Source organism: Tachypleus tridentatus, chromosome 1 (assembly GCF_004210375.1).
Source record: "Tachypleus tridentatus isolate NWPU-2018 chromosome 1, ASM421037v1, whole genome shotgun sequence".
Classification (NCBI taxonomy): Eukaryota; Metazoa; Arthropoda; class Merostomata; order Xiphosura; family Limulidae; genus Tachypleus; species Tachypleus tridentatus.
Window position 1 is genome coordinate 28,041,230 of NC_134825.1, and position 22,377 is coordinate 28,063,606.

General features: G+C 33.7%; 1 protein-coding gene across 1 annotated transcript in view; it reads right to left on the minus strand.

Moving 5' to 3' along the window:
* LOC143245295 (glutamate receptor ionotropic, kainate glr-3-like) overlaps positions 1-22,377 on the minus strand; it is a 78,298-nt gene that overhangs the window by 50,137 nt on the left and 5,784 nt on the right. Inside the window, exon 2 of the mRNA XM_076491517.1 lies at positions 311-396. Coding sequence (XP_076347632.1) covers positions 311-396 — 86 coding nt within the window. The remainder of the gene's footprint in view (positions 1-310; positions 397-22,377) is intronic.

The following is a 22,377-nucleotide window of genomic DNA, read 5'->3' on the forward strand; positions in this document are numbered from 1 at the left end:
GTGCCTTTGCTATATGACAGATACACACAAAACGTTAGACACTTGGTGTATTTCTCGGAAGTAAACAAAACTATCTATTTCACTTCTTTTAGAATTTAATGGAGGGTGTCATCTCTTGACAATCAATCTCTAATTAAAGTAATTCATGAAAACGGATAAAATAATACATTCATCAAAACTTGTTTATTTCGTCTTAAGTGAAATGCTGCAATCAACAATGAGAACCTGAAGAAAGAGAATGATATATTATATTTCAATATTTTGACGAAGCCTGACTATATTCTATGAGATAACAGTTTTAGTTACTCACCGTTACACTTGCTATTTTCAAGGTCTTGTTTTGCAAGTTCATTCTTGGCAGACGGAGTTGGAAGTTCATGTCCTTGTTGGTGCTTTCTGAAGAGAAAGACAAAGTGGAGGTTTACGAAAAAAAATCACATTTATCTATCTACGTAACTGTGTCTTTCTTTCTCTTAACGGCCGGATGGATTAGTATTTACGATGTCCTGGTTATGGGTATCCAGAGGCCTTTGATTCGCATCCTTTGTCCTCCAAAATGCACTCCAAACTTTGAGTGGGTGTACAATAAAAATAATGGTAGAATGCTACTGTTTATAAAAACGAAAGTAGCTGAAGAATTGGTGAAGAGCATTGTTTACCCTCTAGGCCATCTAGTCTCTCAGAACTAAACTGGAAACGTTTAAATGTTAACAACGCTTATGTAGATTGATTTGGTTTGGTTTGAATTTTGCGCAAAGCTACACGAGGGCTATCTACGCTAGCTGTCCTTAATTTTTCAGTGTAAGGCTAGAGGAAAGGCAGCTAGTCATTACCACCAACCGCCAACTCTTTGGCTACTCTTTATACCAACGAATAGTGGGGTTGACCGTCACATTATAACGTCTACATGGCTGAAAAGGCGAGCAGGTTTAGTGTGACCGGGATTCGAATCCGCAACCTTCATATTACGAGTCAAGTGCTTTAACCACCTGGCCATGCCGGGCCCCCTTATGCAAGTCCGTGAAACATTCTAAAAAAAACAAACCAAAACAAATGTCTTTCTTTATCCATAAATGATTTTTTTAAATAATAAATATAACCCGTCTATTTCTAATAAGATAAAAGCTTATTATTTTCATTTACAGTGGCTGTAAGTGTACTTATGATAATTGGAATATTTTTCTTCGTTTCATGCAGAGAGCTAGTAAATCATTGAAATTCTATATTTTCGTCGAGTTTTTATTTAATTCGAAAATTAGCAGTGATTAATAATTCTTAGACTATCAGACAAATACAGCAGAAAAAAATATGCAACTAGAGAAGAGAGACAGTAATTTATTTTTGCTTCGTTATACCAACACGCAGCATAAAGCAATAGATGAAACCACATTAGTGACACCTTCAATGAATGGTTCGCACCACAGTTCTTCCCATAATCTGCTTCAGGTGGACACTAAACCACATATAATAACTCGATAAATTAATAATTCTCATGCTTAAAAGTAGATAGATATGTAATTATGTGTATGGGAATATCTGGAAAGCTACATTTCTTTTTAGGCTTCTGTATTGACTGTACTGGATAAGTATTATATTGATTTATCTTTCTTTTCGTAGAGCTATGAGAAACTTTTTTTTTTTTTATATTTCAAGTTTCATTCACAATCACACAGTACGTAACCGGCTAGAAACGCCGAACGTTGAATGTTCTGTAACAAATCTGTTATTACGAGCCTTAACTTCACACAATGAGTGTTATTATGAGAAAGTACTAAAGGTAATGTAGCTTTCAGGTATATTAGCATTGTATTCATTGAAAGACATATCTTTAATTGTTATACATAATATATACAAGTAGTATCACAGGTTACTTATGCCTATATGGTATTACAGGCAATACGCAGAGTAGATATAAATGACCCAGAAACTTGAACACTTTCGAATAGTCTGTATTATTCATCGTTCTTTCTACTGCAGAAGAATAATGACCTATTCAGAGACGTTCGAATTTCTGGGTCTTTTAAACTCTTCTATCATTCTGGGTGATCCTTTGTACAATACTTTATCATTGATGGTATGTATGTGTATATGTACTGTATTATTCAGAAATACGATAGTATTCAGTGGAACACATTTCTTTATTCTATCTTAACACTTTCTAGGCCTTTCTAAAGATATTTTATCTTTTGGACCCGAAACGTTTCAGCTGTATTATTAAAAATTACGCTATTTTTACAGGAGGAATTATTTAAAAAAAATTTTTTTTGTTTCTTCAGTGTTATGAAACCAGAATATATAAAGATTATTGAAAGCACTGTATGAAAAATTAAAACTAATGAAAGTTATTTGATTGAAAAGGTGACTATTGTTACTTTGTTTTTATAACAATGCTATGTTTTACAGAGTAGCTTTCTGTTAGGGACGTTACTTTCACATACACACGTAAAAACAGTTAATATTGGAATTAAAAGTATTTTTGGTTTGAAGTGACGCACATAGCAAGAAAATGGACTGTCTGTTTTCTACCCACTAGAGGTATCGAATCCCGAACTCTAGCGTTGACAGTTCGCAGACAATTCCCTGCACCATTTAGGGTTTGGTTTGTTTTGAGTTTCGTCCAAAGTTACACGAGGATTATCTGTACTAGCCGTCCCTAATTTAGCAGTGTAATACTAGAGGGAGGAAGCTAGTCATCACCACCAACTTTTGGGCTGCTCTTTTATCAACGAATAGTGGGATTGATCGTCACATTATAACGCTCCCACGGTTGAAAGGGCAAATATATTTGGTGTGACGGGGATTCGAACCTGCGACCCCAGATTATGAGTCGAGTACATTAAAGATCTAGTCGTGTTGGGTCGCTCCACTTAGGGGCAGACTTAAAAGAAAAGTGTTGAAAACAAACTTTTTTCATGGTTTCTGAACTTGTATTATACATCATACTATAACTAAATTAGTAAAGACATTTAAGACTAAGCTGCTTATTGACTGTACTACACGGCATTGTATTTTCAAAGTAAATAATTAATGAACTTGTGCAGAGAACTAATAATAAGCACGAACACCTGCTACATGGAGTATTGGTTTGTTTTAACGTAAAGCTACACAATGGGTTATCTGCACTCTGTTTAGCACGAGGCTTTAAACTCTCAAAAGTTTAGTGTCTTTAGGCTTAATCGACAGAGGAATTTCTGTTGTTTTTTTATTCTCATTATTGTAGAATAACCCCATTGCACAGCTGTTTCTATTCTGTATAGACTCTGTTTAGACATGTTTTAGGTGACACTTGTCAAGCACTTCAATAGAATTTCTCAGAAGAAATCGTTATTTAACACTTTAGAGAAGGAATTCGCTGTAACAAAATATTTGTAAAATATGTAGGTAACGACAGTATCTCGTGTGAGGCGTCTCAATGAATGCGAGGTTAAACATAAGTGTGTTACACCTATTTTATAACACGTGATATCTAAGTAACGCCCCTAGTACAAAATACATTTTGAGTTGAGTAGTCTGATAAAAAAATGACAAACACATTGACTTTCCAAGTAAAAGAAACCAGAAGCTGTGACACATTTAAAACCAGAGTGTCGGGGGTCAAGTATTAAAACTCAATTCGGCAACGGTAACGGTTTCTAAGTGTCTTTAAACAATTCAGAACACTGCTGTCTGTGATGAGGACCTGAGGGGTGACAAATCAATTCTTCAAATACCTTTCATTACCAATACACAATACTCGCTACACCCACCCATCCCTAACGCATATTGTGAATTATTCCTACTTTTCTTCTCTTAAATTCATTTTTTCATAGTTTGATGAACTTTGCAAAGTTTCTTACGCACAAACGTCCTGTTGATTAAATAGATTTAGTTTTTAATATTTTCAATCTGAAGAAATCTTATACAAAAAATGGACTAAACAAATGCATTTAGGCATAATCATTCTTATTTAGAGCTGTTGAACATATGTAGAGTAGCAAGTCAATACCGCCTGCCACTAAAAACTGCTACTGTTAACTAATCTTCTGTTAAACGAATAACGAAATTGAATGCCACGTTTATAACGGGACTAAACAAGTAATTACTAAAAGTGTTCAGAGTTATTTTGTGGATTCGATCTCTAGAAAGTCTGATATGTAGCTTTTCTAACAACTGGGATATGATCTATCTATAATTAGCTATTTCGAAAAAAACTTTATACGTTCAGAGGTCGTTTGCTATAACGAAATATTAAGATCACTTGAAAGTATTCACCTCTCTGTTTACTATTATATTTCGACATATACCAAAATTAGCTTTCATGAATGAGTTTAATAACAAATTTAGGGTACTGAGTTCGTTTATTTAATATCCTAAATAAATATTGGTATGTTAATCATGTTATAACATTTAGTCGAATTCACTATTCAATATTTTACAAAGCTACACGAGAGCTATCTGCGCTAGCCGTCCCTAATTGTGCAGTTTAAGACAAGAGGGAAGGCAGCTAGTCATCACCACCCACCGTCAACTCTTGGGCTACTCTTTTACTAACGAATAGTGGGATTGACCGTCACATTATAACGTTCCCCACGGCTGAAAGAGCGAGTATATTTGGTGTAATGGGGATTCAAACACGCGACCCTCGGATTACGAGTCGAGTGTCTTAACCACCTGGCCATGCAGGACCCGATAATTAGGGAAAACTAGTGAACAGATAAAGAATAGTTTACTCTCATGAAATGTTTACCGGAGTTATTTAATACTGATCGTCATAAACTATTTCAAAAAGTTTTAGAGAACATTAGCTTTTATGGATTAGTTAAATTAATTAAGAAAGGGAACGGGTACAGTAAATCATTCAAGTTATTCAGAAAAGACAACTTTACGTTTCGCAAATATTTGATTTATGAATACCACAGTTCGCAAGATATGTGACAATGCATTTACTGGCGAAATCGTGTCAGTAATAAATCAAATGTGTGCGACATGTACACTTGTCTATTTTCCCCTCAATTTTGTTATTCAAAGAACATTATATATATGCATATATTTCACTGTATTATACCGGAACAGTTACGATAGATTAATGCATATAACACTTTATATAAAAAGATATTACACACAAACATATAAGTACGCACACATAATAATAATTCTATAAATCATATGTCAATTTCTTGTTTTCAGTTGTGCCCAAAACTACGCATAGGGTTAGTTGTGCGCTGTTCATCACGCGTATGGAAGCCCGATTTCTAGCGTTGTAAGTCAGCTGACATACCGCTGTGCCACTGGGATGCCAATTATCTGTTTATAAGTTACATCAAATAAACAGTACATTTTGGTTTTTCTTTTTTTGTAGCAATAGCTTATACCAGAAATTAAGTGTCTTGTTAAAAAGACAGAATGAGCAGTTCTATATATATGCATAAGAGATCAGCAGTATCGACCTCAGATTGACACAAAATACCAGGTACAATTTATTAACAAAACGAAAGCTAAGTAAAAGTGTATTTATGTATAACAGCAAATGCCTGTCTATCCTGCTCTGTATCTCTTCAATGGTTAACCGTATATGCTTATATACATGTCATAATCTTTCTGGCTTGGCATGGCCAGGTGGTTAAAACACTTGACTTGTAATCCGAGGGTCGCGGGTTTGCATCCCCGTCCCATCAAACATGCTCACCCTTTAAGCCATAAGGGCGTTATAATGTAATGGTGAATCCCACTATTCGTTGGTGAAAGAGTAACCCAAGAGTTGGCGGTGGGTGATGATGACTAGCTGCCTTCCCTTACACTGCTAAATTAGAGACGGTTAGCGCAGATAGCCCTCTAGTAGCTTAGCGCAAAATTTAAAAAAACAACAACAAATAAACATAATCCTTTATTTAAAAATGTATTACAATAAATTATCCAAACTTTGAAATTATTAAAATATTATATTGACCAGTCTTCTACATGCCTAGCTGACCGTCTGAAAATATTATTAAAATCCAAACTGTTCCTTTTTGTGAGGGAATTTTAGAAAAAAAAAAAAAAGTCGACTGCTTGAGATAAATATAAAGAGAAGAACGATATATGTATGTTGGTTGTTGTTTGGTAAAGGCCTGGCATGGCCTAGCGCGTTAAGGTGTGCGCTTCGTAATCTGAGGGTCGCGGGTTCGAGCCCGAGTCGCGCCAAACATGCTTGCCCTCCCAGCCGTGGGGGCGTTATAATGTGACGGTCAATCCCACTATTCGTTGGTAAAAGAGTAACCCAAGAGTTGGCGGTGGGTGGTGATGACTAGCTGCATTCCATCTAGTCTTACACTGCTGAATTAGTGACGGCTAGCACAGATAGCACTGGAGTAGCTTTGTGCGAAATTCCAAAACAAATTGTTGTTTGGTTTATATATAAATATATGTATGTTCTTCACATCATTATGCACATATATAATTTTATTGTGCTATGTTGAATAAATTGATCTGAACTGAAATCAATATCTTCCTTTTCACATTTCTTATAGAAATTACAAGTGTCGAGCAGCAATCACTTTGATAGCGGTCTTTTCTTGAACTCGGTAAGACGACAAGGATTGTTTGTTTGTTTTTAATTTCGCGTAAAGCTACTCAAGGGCTATCTGTGCTAGCCGTACCTAATTTTAGAGTGTAAGACTAGAGGGAAAGCAGCTAGTCATCACCACCTACCGCCAACTCTTAGGCTACTCTTTTACCAACGAATAGTGGGATTGACCGTAACTTATAACGCCCCCACGGTTGAAAGGGCGAGTATGTTTGGTGTGACGGGGATTCGAACCTGCGACCCTCGGAATACGAGTCGAGTGCCTTAACCACCTGGCCATGCCGGGTCAAAATTACAAGGAACGTTGGCATTGAGCAAAAAAAAACCAACAAAAACAAACAAATAAAAACCTCTGCCACCTAGCAAACCTTGGCGACTGTTCTGTTGTACTAGATAAATCTGTTCTATAAAGGCCCAAATACTGTTGCCAAAAAGACATTGCAATTAGTCTTATTTTCGTAAACGCAAATGAAATACAGTTTTTTAAAATTCCACATGAACTGATAAAATACGGTTGCAAACGACCCACTAAACAACTTTATTATACACACAGTACTGTGTAAAAGTCTTATAACAATATAACAATTTGTCATTCATCCTCTTTTATGAGCTAATTCTTCTGTGTCATAACAGAATGTAACTTTCAACACTGTGGTAATGCTTCACTGAATGAGTCAGGGTGATAATACATATTGTTCTTTACAATCTTCATACACTTGCACCAAGGGGCATGTCATGATAAAGGTTCTGCTTGAATCAACATAATGCTCAATTATAGGATCTGATATAATTGTCATTGTGTTCCATAAGATGTCTCAACTAAGAAGCTAGTACATAGTACCTGCAAATGCTAGAAAAACTCATTTTACTAACAATCTAGAAATAAACCTTAGTAAAAACAGTGTTTAACACTATATATAAATTAATATTTGTTTTCATGCCACGACAACAAAATCTCGAGAATTGTCAGTAGAGTAAAGAGTTCAGATAAGACCCTTACATGATGATGGTTGGACTTTCCGACAAATTGCTGCAGACTTGAAATGTTCCCTGTGTTGGACTGTTGATGATTGGAAAAGGTGTTATGGAGAGATGAGTCCAAGTTTGGTAGAAAACGTAGCTTATGTGTCTGGGACAAGAAAGGTGAAAGATTCATACTTTATTGCATACCATCTACCATGAAGCATGAAGGGGGACAATGTAATGGTTTAGGGATTTTTTTTTTTTTTTGTAGAGGCTACAGGAGATATCTGCAAAATATTTGGAATAATAAACTACGCAAGTACCATCAGATACTGATTCGTTGGTTTGCGTATTTTCTGTAAAGGATTCTACTATTAAGAAGATAATGACCCAAAACATTCATCCAACCAATGCAAAATTACGTTGTCTAAAAGGAAGCTGCTAGTGTCATTCAAAATATGCAGTGTACTCCCCCTCCACAGAGCCCCGATCTTAACCCAATTGAACAGTTCTGGGATTTGATAGATAAAAACTTGACAAATCAGACGTTTCTCCCAAAGAAACTTTATGGGAACGTATTAAAGACATTTAGAGTTAAATTCCAAAGGACACTTTTATTAAATATGTTGCAACAATGCCTGAAAGACTGTTTGGGGAAACACTAAATATTAACTGTTTACTGAACTGAAGCACTTCCACTGACTTTCTGTTGTACTATATATGAAGGTTAATAAAACTTTGATGTTCACCTTGCACTGTTCTTTGAATGTAGCTTAAGATCTAATTTTTGACTATGTCCTGATACTTACACAGTACTGTGTACTATGCACAAAGAATTTGGTCGACTGTACATTTCTTATTTATTCATTACTAGTTTTAGGAAATTTATCACAGAATTGTTTCAGCGGACATCTGCTAATACATGTATCAGAATTCATGAAATATGATAATTTGAGAGTTTTCGCGAATAATACCATTTGTACTTAAGCTGCTCTTTAGGAATTCTATGGTAATGTAAAGTGTGAAATTTGGCCCTCTTGTTAACATATTTCTCTCAGATGACAACTTTTAGACTTATTTTGAAAACAATGTTATATTGTGAAAAGTTTTCTCATGTGTGTACGTGTGAGGGCAAGAATGGGATAGAATATGAAAAGTACGAAACAAAGAACCTAATTATAGAAGATAAGAAGGAAATAACGAAAAGTTAAAAATTATATTCAGAAACGAAAATAAGTTTCAAAAGATACAATCTGAAAACTTTATTTCACACCAAGACTAAAAAGAAAAATTGAAGAGAATGTGAATAAACGTCAGAAATGCGTGAATGAACAAAAATAATGAATAATAAATAAATAAATAATAAATAATGGAGTTTATAACAAATACATTCATAGATCAAAATGCTAAATATAATGTAATATTAGTGGATAAATAACTTCGATATAGAATTCATGGCCTTTTTAAACAAAGTAGCATAAAATAACGTAATTTTAAATAACAAAGAATAAATTATGGTTAAAAATCCACGATATGAGAATCAACATTAGTTGTTTATCGAATAAAAATAATAAATAATGAGATTTAAAAACAAATAAACTCACAGGGCAACCCGGAATAGCCAGGTGGTTATGACCCTTGACTCGTGTTTAGGTTCGAATCCCCATCACGTCAAACATGTTCACTCTTTCAGGTGTAGAGCGTTATAAGTGATCATCAATCCCACTATTCGTTGGTAAAAGAGTAGTCTAAGGGTAAGGGGTGGATGGTGATGACTAGCTGTCTTCCCTCTAATCTTACACTGCTAAATTAAGGACGGCTAGCACAGATAGCTCTCGTGTAGCTTTGCGAGAAATTCAAAGATAAACAAGCAAACATGTAGGTCTAAATCTTAAACGTAAAATATGTGTACTAGTATTTTGATAGAGGATTAGTGTCCTTTTTAAACAAACCATAATAAAATAACTTTGAGTAATAGAGAATAAATAATGGTTAAAAATCCATGATATGAGAATCAAGTTTAAGGTAAGTGACGTACAGTATTAAAAGTAACTAATCAGCCTTCTTTCATTTCACTGTCTTGTTAAGATTGAAACTCAGTTCAAAGGCAGATGTATTGGCAAGATGAAATATTAGGCTATTTTGTGTTGACAGTTAATTTATTTTGTTAAATGCAGTCTTAAGGTAATTGGAATTTAAGAAAAATACTTTATTACGCATGCTTTAAACTGTATGAGATAAAATGCGCTGTGTACTCTACTTCTAAGTTACTTTTTAAAGGTTTTTATCCTTTTCGTCAGATATTTGGTTGGTTCTTTTGTGAACTTTTAGGGTTGAAAACAGAGAATTACAAGTATTACAACCAATATATGGTGAATTACCACGAATCTTGTTCGTTGTCTTGTTCTTTCTAAAGGAAACGACAGGAAATAGAGAAAAAACTTGTTTTAAATGGTTAATTTTTATTATTTCAAAACACTTAAATGTCAAATATAAGATGGAGGACAAGAATTTAAGAACAAACAGCTTAAATAAGGTAAGAAGCTGTTTAGTTTTGGCGTTATTTTACATACTAGTTGATTTTTTATGGTGAGCTCTTTCAATTGTTAGTAATTATGACTTTTGACACTTCCAGCCATAAAATGGCGGCACCTGAGGAGTGAGGATATGAAGGTACGAGTCATCCACGAATGCAGGAGGATGAACTTTTAGGTCGTTCCAAAATGTGTTACTAAATGTACATAATTCCATATTTTAAGGGTTGGTGAGATCATCTTTCTTGAGAGAGAACGTTTTGTTATATGGTTCTTTTGCAAAGCACCAGAGGGTGTTGTAGGTCGTGAATATCAAGTTGTGTCATGTTATACAAAAATATTATTATAGTTCTTAAGACAATATTGGTTTTACTTTTACCGCCAGGGTGAAAGTTATAGTTTTGTTTTAATATCAGTAATACACCAATCATTTTGAATGCGCAAAAAATAATATTTTAAATTTTATTACATGAGTAATTAAAGAGCATGTTTCATAAGTGTTCATTTACTAATATAATCTATAGCCTACATAAAGTACTGCCTTTACTATTAGCATAAAAGATTCAGAATCTAGATATTTATCCTGTACCAGTGCACTAACTTAAATTAAAAGCTATACTCTCCTAAAATCCAATATACCATGCTTCACATAGAATGACAAACTCTACATAAGCAGTATATTTATCATATTTACTAACGGTAAAGTAGTTCAGTTTGACAATAAGGCTTACTGTATGACCTTATTGCATCTATGGCAACACTATGATGAATTAACACAAATCAGGTGAAATAATTTGTTCTTTCCTAAAGAAGATGGTGAGAAATCGAGAAAGTTTGTCTTACGTGGTTAACAAGTTAAAGTAAATTAATTTTATTTTCAAATACTTAAGAAGTTTTGAGTTTAAGGCTGTAGGTAAGAAGAAGACGATCAGAATGTAAAACTATACCAGCTTAAAGCTGCTAACCGCTTCTTTTATTTTACAGTTTTTAATTAATATTTTTATGGTAGGCACCTATAGAGTTTCAACAGATTTCGTGTTTGTTTAAAACATTAACATTTTATATATTTTCGTAGCTAATCAAAAAATAAAATTGTAGCAAAGCAGTATTTATTTTATCTTATCCTACATAGCCTTGTTCTCATTCTTATTTGTGATTGTATCCTCTGATTTGTAATTACTAAACTGGTTTTGCTCCAACTAACTATAATAATACTAATATCATGACTTTTCATCAGTTTTCTACATTAATGATTTATTGTAGAATAAAATCCAATCACGTAGATAAGCTTTTCAGTGTTTATATCATACAAATAAAACAAAATAACAAATGACATTTACCGATTTTATCCTTTGTCATAACAACTGAAAGGACTTCACAGCTTTTAGAATTTTTTTTGTATATTATTTTGATTTACGTATGCTAGTAAAAAGCGTAATTATTTTACTAAACTGTCGTTTGCTGACGCTATCTTGAAATGATGTTAGTTAAGTCATAAATACAGTCATGTGAAAAAGTTAGGACACCCTGTGAAAGCCTATGTATTTTTGCAACATTTTTGGATATATAGATATTTAATCTCAATTTCAACAATGTTGAGAAATTATAGGAATATAACTAAACAGTTAAAACTGAAAAAAAAGACTTTTCAAGATCTTCTATAAATGTAATTCTACAAAAATGTATTTTCTAACTGAGGTAAAAGTTAGGACACCCTACCTCCTAATAGCCAGTGTTATCTCCTTTGTCTGAAATAACTGCAGTGAGCCGCTTCTTGTAGCCATTTACCGGTCTCTGACATCGGTCTGAAGAAAGTTTGCCCCACTCCTCAATGCAGAATTCTTTTAGCCGTGAGATATTTCAGGGGTTTCTTACATGTACAGCCCGTTTCAAGTCACCCCACAGCATCTCAATGGGATTAAGATCTGGACTTTGACTCGGCTATTCTAGAGCTCTCCATTTCTTAGATTTCACCCAGTCCTTGGTGGATTTACTGGTATGTTTTGGGTCATTGTCGTGTTGCAGGGTCCAGTTCCATTTCAGCTTTAATTTTCGTACAGATGGTCTCACATGATCCTCAAGTACCCTCTGATACACAGCAGAATTCATGGTGGATTCTATGATTGTAAGCTGTCCAAGTCTTGCTGCAGCAAAGCAGTCTTAAACCACGACACTTCCACCTCCATGCTTTACAGTTGGTATGAGGTTCTTTTCCTGGAATGCTGTATTTGGTTTACGCCAAACATGTTTTCTGTTCTGATGTCCAAATAATTCAATTTTGGACTCATCTGTCCAAAGAACATTATTACAGAAATCCTGGTCTTTGTCTACATTCTCTCTGGCAAACTTTTATCTGGCCTTGTTTTGTTCTCTTAGAGAGCAAAGGTTACCTCCTTGCACACCTCCCATGCAAGTTAAACGTGTGCAGTCTTTTTCTAATTGTAGAGGCACGCACTTTCACATCAACAGTAGCCAGAGCCTGTTTTAGGACTCGTGATGACATGTAAGGGTGTTTGGAGACCTCTTTTAGCATCTTGCGGTCTGCTATCGGGGTGAACTTGCTTGGACGACCAGACCTGGGCATGTTGGCAGTTGTTTTGAAAGCCCTCCACTTGTTGACTATTTTCCGGACAGTGGAATGGCTGATTTCAAAATATTTTGGGATATTTTTAAATTCCTTACCAGAGTCATAAGCTGCTACAATTTTCTTACTGAAGGCCTCAGACAGCTCTTTTGTTCTCACCATGGTGCTCACTCTCACTTCAACAGTCAGGAGCACACCAAACTAAATGTCTGAGGTTTATATAGGACAAGCCTCATTCAAAATGCTGAATAACGATTTTCTAATCATGTGCACCTGGTGTGATACACCTGTATGTGAGTTGAGCCATTTTAAGTGGGAATAAATGTGGGGTGTCCTAACTTTTTCCTCAATTAGTATATGCATTTTTGTAGAATTACGTTTACAGAAGATCTTAAAATGTCTTTGTCTCAGTTTTAATTGTTTGGTCATATTCCTATAATCTCTCAGTATTGTTAAAATTGTGATTAAATATCTATATATCCAAAAATGTTACAAAAATACACAAGCTTTCATATGATGTCCCAACTTTTTCACATGACTGTATGATAGTAGGATATTCGTGAAGCTCCCTCCACGAACAGTAATGCTACGAGATCAAAAAAACTAATTTATACAACTGTCTTTTTGTTTAACAATAATCCTAAACAACTTCCAAGGAAAAAATCATATAATTCTAAAGTAACTTACGAACAATAAGTATTTCATTAGTGTGTAATACTTGTATCTCTTAGTTTCATCTAACGCACTGTGTTTACCGATATAAAACACGTTTTAAAATAAAAATAATTTATGTTCACTACACATCAAGCATAAATTAGTTCATGGACAGATTGTCTTACGTCACTGAATTTTAATTTTAACGTTCACAAAAATGGCATTATACTTCAAGCTTGTGTGTTATAATGAGAAAAACTGCTACACGACATATTTTTAAAGTGTAATTATTTAATTAAATTAGTAATTGGTAATAGTGGAATCGAGCCCCTGATTTCAGCCTTGTAAATCCGTAGACGTACCTTTGTACCAACTGGGTGGACGAATTAACACAGCACTTAAATGAGTGGAGTTGAAGTAATTCCATTGAATCTACAGCTTTCATCACTTTAGGTATAAAGTTGTAAATCAACAAATAAGGTAACCTGAATTAATTGTGTTTGTAATGCTGATAAACAGACCAACTTTTAAAATACATACGAGTTAGTACGTGGCCCAGAAATCTAAATGCTGGGCTGTAGGTTGAAAGGCTCGAGATTCGAACCCATGATATACCACTTAATACTATATTTTCAGCTGATGGTTCATCATATAGTTGACAACTAATCCTTTTATTGGATAACAGTGGCCGAGTAAATTGCAAATATAGCTGATTGGTTGGTCTCCCTTTATTAAGCGGTTCGAAGCCAGTGCCAGCTATGCTCATGTCTTGGGATTACAACAGCCTGTCTGTTTAACTAACGTATAGCATATTCAAGTTGAAAATAACAAATGTTAAAACTACTTTAACAATGACTATTGGAAAAATTTAAACCGGAAACAACAAAAATATATGTGAATTTTATTTGTCGGGATTTTTGTTATACGTTGCTTGTCTTATACATAAGAATTGTAACTGAAGTAACCTATGAATGCCAAAACATGTTATGCTGAGTTAAACTGAGTTTCATACCTATCTAAGTTGAAGGCACACACACATGTATATATATATATATATAAATAAAACAACAGACAGTACTATCGTATAAAGGCTAAAGAGAGCTCTCTATTAACTAAGAATCTGGAACTACTTACAATAATTAACCGCTGTATATAAAATAATAATAATAATACCATCATCTCTCCCATGCATCGCCAAACGTCTACACGTTTGAACTTAGTATAGAATCCACATACTATGTAGAAAATAAGTACTTTTACGATAAAGTCTTCTGTGATAATAAGCAAGCGTCACGAACACGGAATAAACCAGGACACCATATAACTAAAAAACGAGCAAATCGCCCACATTCCTTGATCAATTATCTATAAATCTATAGAGATATCATCGTGCGACTATTATGTGAACAATTATAAACCATATTTGGTGAACCTTTTACATTCACTTATATAAACTAAAAGAAAAATAAACACTTGGTACGCTCCATTTATCACACGAACATAGTCATCACAGACAATAGAAAACTACATTATAGTAGAACCTACATATATCTGCTAACAAGAAGGAAATATAAGTTGATGAACTACATTAGAAATCTTGTGTTCGACTTTAGCTTTCACAGCTAAAAGAATACAGATTGTAGTTTGGATCCCAGGTTTTATATGTGAGGTTAAACGTGTGAGAATTAAATACAGTTCTATTGATAGAAGTGTTAGTCGTATCTTCTACCAGTAAAGAGGTTGATAAAGATATTCATCTACTTTACCAGTCAACACTAGTATATAATTAAGTCACATGCTCTTCACCATTCTGTAGAAACCAGTCAAACATTCTACGAGTTACATCAATATTAAAATGAAACCAGCATCTACTGAAAGTAAGAGACATTTTTAAGTGTTTTTTTTGCTATTTTTCACACGTTAATAAAAGTTAATGTTTTCGCAGAATATTTATAGTTTCAAGTGTATATAATTCACGAATGATAGTTAGTCGTAGAATTTGTATTATTTTGATAATTCATAAATTTGTGTTTTTGTAAATACTTGATTCACGCTTTAAACTTATCAAATTTTATTAATTAATTTTGGTAATGGATGTTTTAGATAGTCAGAAAATCTAAAATAAAATTTAGTTAATAAGTAAATACTCTAGACTCGAACCTCGCACTTCTGTTCATGTTCTTCACACAGTTTAATAAGACTTATTCATAGTAGTAAAATTAACCGATTCGATGGCTGTGTTTAACATTTGTCAATGTCGTCGTCGTTGATCTATGTACTATGTTAAACAATGCGTTTAATTAGTTATGAAATTGTTTGTCTCTTTTGTCTTTGGTAACCTTGATGATGTAAGTGTCTTATATAACCATGCTCTCTAACCTAGAGATAAAAACAAAGACTGCACGGTACAACCATATTTTTTTCTAATCCTGAGCTAAGAACAACGATTGTGCCATACAATAATATTTTCTAATCTAGATCTTAAAATAACGACTGCACCATACAGCTGTTTGGTCCTCACATCAGTTGCTTCATCTGTATCTGTAGGACTCAATGAAGTTTAGTGGGTCATAAACAACGAACCCAGTACAAACTGTTGTTATCTGGGAATTTGAGTTAAGCGTAAAGAAGAAACGTAATGTTGCTCTGCAGTATTTCTTCGTGTATTTTCTCTCTTGATGTCTGTAATGCTTTCTATAGATACAGAGTCAACTCCACCAGACTCTTGTGCGATATAAAAGGAGGAGAATACTTGAAATATATCAACTTTATATCACTATGTTTTAAAGTATTAACTTCTGTGAGTGCTTTGTTGGATATACAGTTGTATTTATTACTAAAGATTTTGATTGTAATTACTATTTGTATTTGTCACACGCGATGTCTCACCACAAAAGAAAGTTTGTTATGCATTTATTTCCCTTAAGTAGTCACTGAAAATTAACTTTTCCTTTATGTAACATATGTGTAGAAGAAAGGTCATCACCTCCACATTTTACGCTGTTGCAGAAAGAACTCTTATTGGAAACTGAATAAAAAAAGTTACGAAAGTTCTTGAATGTTGATACTTGGTATTCAATGTTTACAGAGTTTATCATTTTTCTTGTAAATTCTATAATCTATCAAAGGACATAGAGATACATTTTAAAAATTAAACAGGCAAGTTTAGAATGGCCTACATATTGTAACATGCGAGATTCTCTGTAAGCCTACGTTCGGCTCTATGTTGCAATTCACCTAAGTCCAAAACAAACCTTGGAAAAATATATGTTTCTAAGCTATACCTAAACTCTTTTTAGATATATTGGGGTACGTTTGAAGACATAAGGCTTCGACAAAAGCACTGAACAGAAATCACCATCCACCGCCAACTCTTGGGATACTTTTCAACCAACGAATAGTGGAATTGACAGTCACTTTATAATGCTCCCACGGCTGAAAATGGCGAGCATATTTGGTTTGAAGGGGATTCGAACCCGGGTAAGGTTACGGACTTACAACTCTATAATCTGGAGCTCATTTGTCCGTGGTGGACCCACCAGATAGCACAATGTGGATTTGCCTTAAACACGTACAAACAAGCTATGGTTAAGCTTTATTACTTTATGGCACTGAATACTATGCAATTATTTTTTTATATATAAACAATTTTAGCTTGACAACGTGTTAAAAATATCAATGCTATAAATGAATATAAACTTTACTTTGACCTCTAATAAGACGATATTTCTCAATAGGATTTGCAACTTCACAGGCTTGCGAATTTAAACTTAATATAAATCTTTGTTTTTTTTTGTTTTAATAATGAATTCTTCGTAATTCAGTTACACAGAGTTCGAAAGTAATATTTTGTATTATTAAGGATTTTTACAAATCGGAAAAAAAACTCTTACTTTGATCAAATATTATTTCGTTTACTACAATGAATACAAAATAACAAAAATATAAACAAACTGAACAAAAGAGAAGGACATTCATTGATGTGAAATGAATATCCATCCTGATCTCTTTTTGTGAAATCTACGTCTTGTAGATTCAAAAATAAATGTTATGGTCTTTCTTTTATGGCTTGCGTCTGGAGCATCTCATTTCAATGACAGGCAGTAATTGGACATGATGTTGATGTTACACCTTCACTGATACTTCCTCTCTACTACCCTGATGTCTGATGCAATCCTTCTTCTTTGTTGACGAAATCGATATTTTCAGGAAAATAGTTAATGTACAAGAGTAAGAAATATGTTTTCAAACTTATATTACAACCCAGATCTTTGAATGTATTGAACTTGTTATTAACAATATTTAAGTGATTTAGGTCTCAATTGTTTCTTAAAAATTGGTCAAAAATATCTTTTAAGACAATCCAAGCTTTTTTTTTTTTAACTTTTCTCATTGTTCCTCCTTACTCGTTCTTCCAATGTCAATTTCCTAATCTGGTATCCAATAAAAATTTATCAAAAATAAAACAGGACATGTTTGAGTCCTTTACATAACCTTTTGCTGTCATGGCAGCGAATAAATAACAAACAAATATTGTCCAGAAATGAGGAGTCATGTGGCCTGTTAACCGTTTATATACTAGTTGTGTGTTTCTTGTAGGTTGTAGAACAATCGACATGTCTCTTACGCCACGATTTGTCTGAAGAATTTATAGCCAGTATTTGTCAATTTTTTAAATAAAATAAAATGTGACCCGATTTCAATGATTGTTTTGGTTTGTTTAAATTTCACGTAAAGGTACACTAGGGATATCTGTGTTAGCTGTCCCTAATTTAGCAGTGTAAGACTAGAGAGAAAGCAACTAGTTACCACCACCCACCGCCAATTCTTGGACTATTCTCTTACCAACGAATAATGGAACTGATTTAACATTAAAACATCTTCACGGCTCAAAGGACGAGCACGTTTGGCGAAACGTGGATTCGAACACGTGATCATCAGCTTGCAAGTCGAGCAGCCTACCCAACTGCTCATGGTTTCACTAAAATTGCTTCACTTATGTAACAGTACATACGACGTTATGTAAAGTTTCTGTACGGAATAAAGAAAAATGGACACAATTTTCGGATTCAGCATACAGGAATTACTGTAGAATATATGTAAAACATTCAAGACAGTAAACCCATCGCAGCCTTGCGTTATCTAAATATGAAAAACAAAACACAATAAAATTTACAAACACTAGAAATTTAAATGATCTTTCCATATTAGCAAAAGCAGCGCCACTTATCCGTAACAAAATAACAATAACAAAGAATAAACAAGCAATAGCAACATAACTAAAAAACTGCCGGTCTTTTTAGCGTTCATGTTTACTGTTACGTTTTATAAGACACTTAAAAGTATTAATGTTTATTGTTCATTTTGTGAAATCACGTAACTTCCATTGCTGAGGATGTTGTTCATGAGACGAAACAGATAAAATATAACCAGTATTCTGTAATAAAGTGTTGACCAGTAAAGTAGCTGGATATCTTTATCTCACTCTTTACCGCTGGAAGATAAAACTAACACACTTTTATCAATAGAATTTAATTTAATTATCACACATGGCTCCTCACGTTTAAAACCTGGAATCTAAACTACAAACAGTATGTAGTTTATCAACTTATATTTCCTTCTTGTTAACATATATATGTAGGTTCTACCTTAATGTAGTTTCCTATTGTCTGTGATGACTATGTGCGTGTGATAAGTGGAACGTACCAAGTGTTTATTTTTCTTTTAGTTTAAATAAGTGAATGTAAAAGGTTCACCAAATACGTTTTATAATTGTTCACATAGTAGGCGCGCGAGGGAATGTGGGCGATTTGCTCGTTTTCTAATAATACGTCGTTCTGGTTTATTCCGTGTTGGCGATGCTCGCTTATTATCACAGAAGACTTTATCGTAAAAGTACTTATTTTCTACATAGCATGTGGATTCTATACTGAGGTCGAACGTGTAGACGTTTGGCGATGCATGGAAGAGATGATAGTATTATTATCATTATTTTCTCTGCAGCGGTTAATTATTGTAATTAGTTCCATAATCTTAGTTAATAGAGAGCTCTCTTTGGCCTTTATACGATAGTACTGTCTGTTGTTTTATTTATATATGTGTGTGTGTGTGTGTGTTGTTTTCGGTTTAAATTATTCCAATAGTCATTGTTAAAGGTAGTTTTAATATTTATTATTTTCAACCTGAATATGCTATACATCAGCTAAACAGACAGGCTATTGTGATCCCAAGACACAAGCATAGCTGGTCCTGGTTTAGACCGCTTCACACATGGAAACTAATGAATTAGCTACACTTGCAACCTACACGGTTACTTTTATCCAATAAAAGGATTACTTTTCAACTATATGATGAACCCTTAGATGTAAATTTAGTGTTCAGTGGTATATCATGGGTTCGAATCTCGAGCCTTCCGACCTACAGTCCAGCATTCTGATTACTGGACCACGCACTAATCTGTATTTATCATAAAAGTGGATCTGTTTTCCAGCATATTAAATACGATAAAACTAACTCAAGTTAACTTATTTGATGATTTACAACTTTATACCTTAACTAATTAAACCTGTAGATACAATACAATAGCATTAACTTTATTAATTTAGGTTCTGTGCTAATTCAATTTAAATATTCGTGATAACCTGGGCATAGAATACTTAAGAGTATAATTTGCTAATCTATTGGGTATATTTATTCTAAGAGTAGCTTTATCTGTATTAAACATTAATATACAGTAGATTTATATTTCATATTTTATTCTTAAACTTGAGATTTATTGAAGTATAAGAAAACGACATTCATTAAATGTATTTCAATCATGTAAAGGAGGTTATAGCTCGTCAAGGTTATAGTTCGTCAATGTTTTCGAACCAATAATGAACACTTTTATAAATGTTATTTAATTTTATTGTTAACTTAACCCTCAACGTACTTATTATTGTTTCATTTATATGCAATGTCAATTACTAGTTTAATTAAAGGCTTACATTTCTTTAAAAAAAACAATAAAAACAAAACTGGTTCAATAATCTACGATACTAGTTCTTATCGTAAGTCCATGGGTGTAACCTTAATTTCCGTTTGATGTAAGTTGTAACTATTAATCGAACAAAATATATTTACAGTGTATTTGTTTTCGTTTTGTGCTGTGTATTATATCTTAACTTTTTTTTCTAAGTTAAATACATCAGTTGCCAGTACGAGTAATAAGTAGCTTTATAAAAAATAATATATCAATTTTTTGCTCCTGGATTTGCTTATTCATGAGACTGCTCGTTTTCAATATAATCATAAAACTGGTTATTATGATATGTTGAAATAGTTTCTTAAATAACGAAAAACAAACAGTTGGTATTAAAATATTAGGTTACTTCAATTTAAGTTTCGGGCCTGAAACTTTCTTTGTGATACAGAAAGCTCTGGAGACAACTGTAAAAAGATGATTTGTGGTAGTTTAAGGCCTTTATTAATTCACCATATAGTAACTTAAATAATTTTAAGAGCGCGAATAATATTAGGTGTGTGTGTTTTCTTGTAGCAAAGCCACATCGGGCTATCTGCCAAGTCCACCGAAGGGAATAGAACCATTGATTTTAGCGTTGTAAATCCGTAGACTTACCGCTGTATCTGCGGGGAACGTTATTAGGGTATTACGTCTAACATGTCTTTTGATATTATACAGTGGATTGACTGTTTAATGATTTTATTATATATTCATAGAAAATAAAAGCGCTGGTTTGTTTGTTTGTTATTGAATTTCGCGCAAAGCTACGCAAGGGTTATCTCCACTAGCCGTTCCTAATTTAGCAGTGTAAGACTAGAGAGAAGACTATTGTATTGCCTCCCCATGATTCGTGGTAGGTTCTATACAATGAGAAAAGTATCTTTCCCTTTCTTTCATCAGATGTTCAACCTACATTTGAACCAAATATTTTGAACTTGGACTCATTCGTTCATAATACCTCTTTGTAATCACCAACAGTCCAGCTTTTTATTTTTTAACAAAATTCAGTCGTTTGACGATAGTTAGAGACCTAAGTACATGTTTTTAATTGTTACACGACCAAATATTCTACTCTTATTGAGTCTTATTTATACTGTAGATCTGAATACATTTGTGTCATTTGGTACATGGTTGTTTATCTCATACTTGAGATCAGTGGCAGTCTTCCTTCTGTCCCAAAGGCTGCAGAAAGGCTTAACATCAGTATCGTTGAGTTTAGGTGATGCGCCTTTTCTTTTCCCATTTTCAAATTTACCTATTTCAATCTTACGTAAAGCTTTCATGGAAACTTTCTCCTGTACTTACAGTTTCTACTTTTTATGCTGTGGCATGACAACAAAACTTAATATATAGTATTACACTGTTTTATCAAGGTTTAATTGTGGAGTGCTATTAAATTGATTTCTTCTAGCATATATTGGTACCACATGATAATTCCTTGCTAGTTTCTTTCTATATAGTTAAGACACCGCATAAGTTACCATGACAGTGATTTCAGACCCTAAATTTGATCAGCAGGTATATTCATGCAGAACTTTATGACATGCCCCTGGTACAGGTGTATGGGAATTATAAAGAATGATAAGTATTCTCATCCTGGTTCATTCAACTGTTAACAGGGATTAGTGAAGCATTACCATAGTGTCGAAATTTATATTCTGTAATGATATGGTAGAATGAGCCAAATAAAAGGGAAAGAATGACAGAATATTATTTTGTCCTAACATTTAAGTGTTATGTATTCTGCATGTAAGAAGAAGTTAAATTAATTATAATGCTATGTCTTTTACCAATATCAGTCGTACTAAAAAATGTGAATCCATATATAAGATGTGTTTGCGTTTTTTATCTTTCCAACAACATAGAATGTATTTTCTGGACTAACATTGACTTTTTCATATCATTCTTGCAAGATAGGTTTTGGTTTCAACAAGCCAAACAGTTCAGATTGTTTACTCAAAGCTACACGAGGTCTACCTGCTCAAGCCATCCATAATTTATCAGTAAAAACTAGAGGGAAGGTAGCTAGTTATCATCACCCACCGCAAACACTTGGGCTACTCTTTTACCAGCAAACAGAAGGATTGATCGTAGCATT